The sequence below is a fragment of the Berghia stephanieae genome, chromosome 11 (genome assembly GCF_034508935.2).
Source record: "Berghia stephanieae isolate SIO BIC M18660-M18661 chromosome 11, UCSD_Bste_1.3, whole genome shotgun sequence".
NCBI lineage: Eukaryota > Metazoa > Mollusca > Gastropoda > Nudibranchia > Aeolidiidae > Berghia > Berghia stephanieae.
In genome coordinates, this window is record NC_088370.1 from 1,550,129 (window position 1) to 1,557,628 (window position 7,500).

Sequence of the window (7,500 nt, forward strand, 5' to 3'; positions counted from 1 at the left end):
ACACACACAGAGAGAGAGAGAGAGAGAGAGAAAGAGAGAAAGACAGAAAGTGAGAGACAGACAGAGAGAGAGAGAGAGAGAGAGAGAGAGAGAGAGAGAGAGAGAGAGAGAGAGAGAGAGAGAGAACTACAGTTCAGTTATTCAAAATTCAATTATCATGGATAGGAAAATCATTATTTTTTCACAATTTTTAAACAGATCAAAGAACCTACCCCGTGTGCAAATTGAACATTTTCGCAATTTAACGCCAAAACAAGAACAAGTATTCCCAATCTTCTTCGAGGACAATCCATAATTTTGAATTTTACACTTTAGATAAATGAATGAATAAAAATTAACCGTTCTTGACTATCCGGTTTGTCTGAATCACTCTAACAAATTTGGCAATCGAATCGGGGAAATCGCAAATCAAATATTACAATTAAAGTGTAAGTGACATCGCTTAGTAAGAACCGAGCTAGTCTACCTTCTTAGTATCATTCGTCTAAATGGGAATTTGGTTATAAAGAATGTGAAATAATACCCCGTGTTTTATCAGTTTAAAAGTGTAATATTTATTCTTAGGCTTGCCAGATAAATGCAAATGAAGAACCTAATAGATTATATATATATATATATAATCCAAATTCACAATGATAGGGGAGTGACTGAAATCACAGCAGTAGTACCCATAAATGTTGAGGTAGGGGCAGCTTAAAAATGAAAAAAAATCAAGGATAGACAGTGTTTGTATGCAACTTCCGTCAGTACCGCATATGACCTCCACGGGCTTGAAGTAGGCTTGGCCTCGTGAGTACACGGATAAGGCAAGTCTTTGAAGCATTACAATAAGAAATAAAGTGAGTAGAAAAGTGCCAGAAGACAACAGAGAATACAAATTTCGTGGTGGCGATGGGGGCTCAAACCCGCGACCTTACTGGTACGACAACTCCGCCTGGCCGTGGAGACCGTGACTCTACCCTATGAGCTATCCACGATCCCCCCAAAAAGATGGCTTTTAACCCTACTCTTTTTATTAGAACCTTCTCTCCCTGACTATTGTCTGCTCCATTCGTGATGCCAAAAGTCTTCTAGTTCTTGAAGGTTTGTAGGAAAATTAATTCAAATTAAGTACAATATCTTTACTGTATTTGTTTTTATTGACTCTATGAATCGTTGATTTGCCTATGAATTGTTATTGTTCTTTTTTTTTCACTTAAAATTGATAGTTATATTGTAAAGTGCCCAGAGCTTGTGTTTTACACGAGACTGAGCGCTGTATAAATGTGTATTATTATTTATTATTATTACAATATGAGGCCGTGTGATATAACAAACCAGCTTCTGAAAGATGGCGTCTAATTGTCATAGACGATACGGTTCCTTGTATCCCAGCGACTTCTCTAGAGTTTGCCGTGTTTGGTGAAATCGATTTCGTTAATGGCAGCTCACAATAAAGCGATCTTGAAGTAGAGTTGTCGCCCTTGGTCGACCTATGGTTTGCTTATCGCTAGTGGTCTCAGTTTCTTCTACAGAATAGTGAGCTCCTAGTCTGTGGTTTCTTCATAGGGAATGAGATTAGCGGAAGAGTAGCGTCCCTTGATTAGTCGTCACGGCGGAAAAGTTATTAGAGAGATAACGTCATGCTGGTTGTGCGCATGCGTTTCTCGTCCTCGCTTCCGGTGAAAGCAGCTTGAGACACTTCACCGAAAGCGAGGACGAGAAAGACGCATGCGCAAAACCAAATTGACATTCTCTCTGTAAGATGACGTCCAATCAAGGGACGCTACTCTTCCGTTAGTCTCATTCCCTATAGCGACGAAGGAGCCTTATCGTTGTTGTGAGAACAATTTAGCTGTCTTGAAATCTCTTTGTGACACATTGACCTCCACCGTGCCAAGGGCCCGTAAACGATGTTGTTCGCTTAAACTCGGCATTCTCTTGTACGACTATGCATTGAATGTCAATAAAAAAGAGTCAAATTTCTGTGGACTTTTTATATCCATAGTAAACACTACTTAACATTTTTGTTCAGTTGCAAGCAGATCAAGCTGTGCGAACCACATGCCTTGTTTTTAGTTTTTGCCCCTCGAAAGCACACATTCCATTATTGAAAGCGTTGTTTTGATTATTTGTCGTTTTTCAACCATGATGAGTTTTTTTTTCAAACACAGATGTAAAAAAACCAAGTCTGTTTTGATAGATTTACAATGGTGCGTTTCTTTTGTGCATCAGCATATATATATATATATATATATATATATATATATATATATATATATATATATATATATATATATATATATTATAATCTATTAATTTCTAAACCTACGTATTGACAACGCCGATGATATCAACAAAGACAATCACTCATTCACAAAATGGTCGTCATTGCAATACGCTATAGATGGACTGGAAAAATATATATAGAAAACTTATGCTTTGATTGTTGGTTTTTATTATCTCTTATCCCATTGTTATTCATATTAGAATATGCTTTCAATATTCCCAGTAATTTTATAAACAATGTATCTTTACTGTAATTTTTTTGTAGAATTTGGATTTAACATACCGTAATGGGAGAGAATTTTGCTGACGTCGGTTGTGTGCAAGAAAAACCTCCTCTCCCCCCCCCCCCCCCAAAACCTTGGACAAGTTTCTTCAATCTGCCTTCAGATGCAGCTTATGGGTCTCTTTGTCAGATGTGACATAATCTGCATTTTTATATGTTTCTGTTAGATGTCCCTGTAAGAGTGTGTCAGATGTGACATCATCTGCCTCTTTCTATGTTACCGTTAGGGTCTCTGTAAAAGACTGTGTCAGATGTGACATCATCTGCCCTATTCTCTGTTTACGTTAAGGGTTCCTGTAAGAGTCTGTGTCAGATGTGACATCATCTGCCTCTTTCTATGTTACCGTTAGGGTCTCTGTAAAAGGCTGTGTCAGATGTGACATCATCTGCCTCTTTTTTTTTTGTTTCCATTAGGGTCTCTGTAAGAGTCTGTTTGGCTTGGTTACTGTTTAAAAAATTGTAGCATTTTTATTGCAATGTTCACCATACGTACTCCTAACTATTGACAAGGATTTCCTAGCATGACAAACATCAACATTTAACATGTAGGACAATAGTCGACAATACTGGAATATGTTGCAGTTTGTAAGGCGATTATAGCACCTTTGGTGGATATTACGCTATAGAAAAGTTCAAGTTTTTTCTTACTTACTTCTGACTTGGATCTTATGCCAAAGACAAGCGTCCTTCGTCCATCAGAATCGTAGGCAAAGTTTTCCAATCCGCTTTCAGGTGTTACCAGTTATCTGTGTCTATCTGTCCCCAGGTCTCTGAGTCGAATGTTATGGGGTATGCCTCTTAATCTTTTTTGTATTTTCTGGAGGGGGTCATGTAAAAGCCTGTCTGAAGGTGTGTTCCACTATGAAGTAAATATTGATGCTGGATGATTCAAACACTGTTTAGTAGTATACGAATAGTAGTAATAAGATTAAGTGTAGTAAAGTTAATTGTAAGAAGTAATAGTAGTAGGAGTAGTAGTAGTAGTAGTAGTAGTAGTAGTAGTAGTAGTAGTAGTAGTAGTAGTAGTAGTAGTAGTAGTAGTAGTAGTAGTAGTAGTAGTAGTAGTAGTAGTAGTAGTAGTAGTAGTAGTAGTAGTAATAGTAGTAGTAGTAGTAGTAGTAGTAGTAGTAGTAGAAGTAGTAGTAGTAGTAATAGTAGTAGTAGTAGTAGTAGTAGTAGTAGTAGTAGTAGTAGTAATAGTAGTAGTAGTAGTAATAGTAGTAGTAGTAATAGTAGTATAGTAGTAGTAATAGTATAGTAGTAGTAGTAGTAGTAGTAGTAGTAGTATAGTAGAGATAGTAGTAGTTAGTAGTAGTAGTAGTAGTATGTAGTAGTAGTAGTAGTAGTTAGTAGTATAGTATAAGTAGTAGTAGTATGTAGTAGTAGTAGTAAGTAGTATAGTAGTAGTGTAGTAGTAGTAGTAGTAGTAGTAGTATGTAGTAGTAGTAGTAGTGTAGTAGTAGTAGTAGTAGTATAGTAGTAGTTAGTAGTAGTAGTAGTAGTAGTAGTAGTAGTAGTAGTAGTAGTAGTAGTTAGTAGTAGTAGTAGTAGTAGTAGTAGTGTAGTATAGTAGTGTAAGTAGTAGTAGTAAGTAGTAGTAGTATAGTAGTAGTAGTAGTAGTAGTAGTAGTAGTAGTAGTAGTAGTAAGTAGTAGTTAGTAGTAGTAGTAGTAGTAGTAGTAGTAGTAGTAGTAGTAGTAGTAATAGTAGTAGTATAGTAGTAGTAGTAGTAGTAGTAGTAGTAGTAGTAGTAGTAGTAGTAGTAGTAGTGTAGTAATATAGTAGTAGTGGTAGTAGTAGTAGTAGTAGTAGTAGTAGTAGTAGTAGTAGTAGTAGGAGTGGTATAGTAGTAGTAGTAGTATAGTAGTAGTAAGTAGTAGTAGTAGTAGTAGTATAGTAGTAGTAGTAGTAGTAGTAGTATAGTAGTAGTAGTAGTAGTAGTTAGTAGTAGTAGTAGAGTAGTTAATGATATAGATTAACTAACATAAATAAAAATACCATAGCAGAAGAAATTGTGGTAAAATATAACTACAAAATAAACACAGAATACAATTCAAAAAATAACATAAACAAATTTAAACTAGATAGACCTTTTGGTGTTATTTACACATTGTGTACGTGATAGCCCGGCCATGATAAGAAAGGAAAGACGTAATAGGCTTCAACAGTTGTGACGTCACTTCCTTCGTAATGACGCATAGTAACTTAGTAACCGGTTCTAAACTATCGGAACAATGGCGGACGCCCTAATGAAATACTTCTCCGACGAGTATAAAAGTGTATCCAGATGAGAAAACATTATAAATCTGATCATGTTTTGACTTTTATACATTCTGATCACATGACAGGTGAAAAAGTTCTAGCCAGCATGAAGAATAAAAAGTACCGATTTTCTTTGTTCCAAGCTGCTCGTTGCTGGGCGGACGTGACGTCAGACTATTGAATCCTATTGATCACATCGACATAACTTTAGTGACACAACAATCTTGACTTACCTATCTTGATGGAGGCAGCGTGGCTCAGTCGGTACAGTCTTTGCGTCCTACCCGAAAGGCATCGAGATTGATCACCTGCCGCTGCGCTGTGTGACCTTGAGCAAGTCACCTGGCCCTTGCTCAATTTGCTGCGCTGCTGCTCTGCGGCTGACGCCTAGGTTATTCCAGCCTTCCCTTAAAATAGACCCTAAAGACAAATTTTCCCTATGGGATGATTGAAAGAATTTAAATTTACATTAAGAGAAATTCTGACTTCATTTTTTCACGCAAAGAAAGAGACGCGTGTTTTTGGAAGCGATCTACATTCATGTTTTCGTCCAACCTTGTCATCAATCACGTGATTTGTTGCAGTCCAACGATTGGATATTTCTCAATAAATGTAAACACGCTGCTGTGTTTATGAAAGTTGTAAACATACCCATGTGTCAAGCTGATCAAAATGACCAATTGTGATGTTGGATTTTTCTCAAATTCTGAACACTTTTCACTATGTGGGTCATTTTGAACACGCTTTCCAATGTGACAAATGACCTCGAGCGCATGGAAAGGTAATATAAATCGCTCCAATACGATTCAATAGTCTGATGTCACGCCGCCCTGTAACGGTTCTTGGTTCTAAACAAAGAAAATCATTACTTTTTATTTTTCATGCTGGCTAGAACTTTTCATATGCCTTGTGATCAGAATGTGTAAAAGTCAAAACATGATCAGATTTATTTAATGTGTTTCTCCTCTGGATACGCTTTTATGCTCGTCGGAGAAATATTTCATAAGGGCATCCGCCATTGTTCCGATAGTTTGGTGCCAGTGTTACTAAGTTACCATGCGTCATTAGGAAGGAAGTGACGTTACGACTGTTGAAGAGTATTGTTCCCTCGCTGTACAGATGTGTTACCCCCTACACCACTCTAGCTGATCAATTTGTGTAAATAATAAATGGTTGTCGCTGCTCCTGTTGGGCTGCCTCTATTGTTGTTGTTGTTCTTACTGTTGTTGTTGTTGTTGTAATTGTTATAGTTGTTGTTGATGATTATGTCAATGGTATTCAACTTTTCACTTATCCTCTTTCCTTTTTTTTCTTCTTTTCCTTCCAATCCTGAAGTGACGGCATTGGCTTCTGCACTTTTAAAATTTAAAAAGAATTTTAAAAAGAAATCTAAACCAGAAACAAACCAAATCAATACAACCCCCCCCGCCCCCACCCCTAGGCGTTTACCGACCAAGCATTACACGGTACAACCAGACTCTAAAACATCATCATCACCAGCTTAAAGTAATCCGTTATTATCAGGGAAAACAAAATTACTGTTCTTGGTCAAACTCATGTCAAAGTTACTGGGAACGCCTTCCCTTCCTCTTTGTTAATACATAAAAAAAATTAAATAAAACGTTATATATAAAAAAAAACAAAACAAAACAAAACAAAAACAAAAACAAAATGAAAAACAAACCAAGGACAGGCAAAATCAAAAATATGTAACCCACCACTTCAATCTTGGTTTTATATCTGCATTTAATCTTGATGTCTGGAAAAAGAATCAAAAGTTACATTGATATGAAAGAATAATTTATTTTTAAAGTGATAACTTAGAGAGCAGGAACTGGTGTAAGATAAAAGGTTGAAGAAGTGTGTGTGGTACAGTGTCAGACAAAGCAACAAAGTAAAATACAAGAGAAAACCAAAGCCTCATCTCTTTATGAAATAATAGAAATCTTTTGGGTTGCCGCCACTCAGTGACAAACTAGATATCGATGCTATGCGCATAGTTAAAATACGCACACCATACATCCGCCAACTGGATATAGATAGTATGCGCTTGGCTAAGTAGCTCACAACATTGCCATCCGGAAGTATAACGGACCAACACACAAGTAATCTTGAAAGTCTACAGTCTGGTTAATACAGTTTAGTGAGAATTACTCATAAACGCGAATGGCAAAAAAAAACAAACAAAACAAAACAATAACAAAGACCTGCGTGACGTCAACTTTGTTCTATCTTTCGTCTGACTGATACTGTAGCCATCGTTATGTTTTAGCCTGATACTGAAATCAAAAAGGACTGGCATTTTGAAGTCATTATTTGGTTTTTGCACCACTTAGTGAGTTGTCGTTAGTAGAGTTCATGGAATCAAGTTATTTCATTGGTTGAACTATTGAATACAACTCACGATTTTTTTCTTTTGTGCAAAAGACTGGCATTTTGACGTCATTTTTTGGTCAGTATCAGGCCTTAACTTTACGAAGGCCACGCTGATACTGACCAAAAATGACGTCAAATGCCAGTCTTTTGCCACAAAAGAAAACAAATCGTGAGTTGTATTCAATAGTTCAACCAATGGGACCACTTGTTTCCATGAGCTCTACTAACGACAACTCACTAAGCGGTGCAAAAACAAAATAATGACGTCAGACTGCCAGTCCTTTTGGATTACAGTATCAGGCTATAACATA

The 7,500-nt window shown here is 36.7% G+C and overlaps 1 protein-coding gene across 2 annotated transcripts in view; it reads right to left on the minus strand.

Annotated features, from left to right (window-relative positions):
• Window positions 1–434, minus strand: part of LOC144957197 (cadherin-5-like) — a 71,688-nt gene extending 71,254 nt beyond the window's left edge. Inside the window, exon 1 of one of the 2 annotated variants that reach the window (XM_078888250.1) lies at window positions 213–434. In XM_078888250.1, the coding sequence (XP_078744376.1) occupies window positions 213–293 (81 nt within the window). In that variant the 5' untranslated portion in view covers window positions 294–434. The remainder of the gene's footprint in view (window positions 1–212) is intronic. The other variant, XM_078888251.1, reaches the window with a different exon arrangement.
• Between the last annotated feature and the right edge of the window lie 7,066 nt (window positions 435–7,500).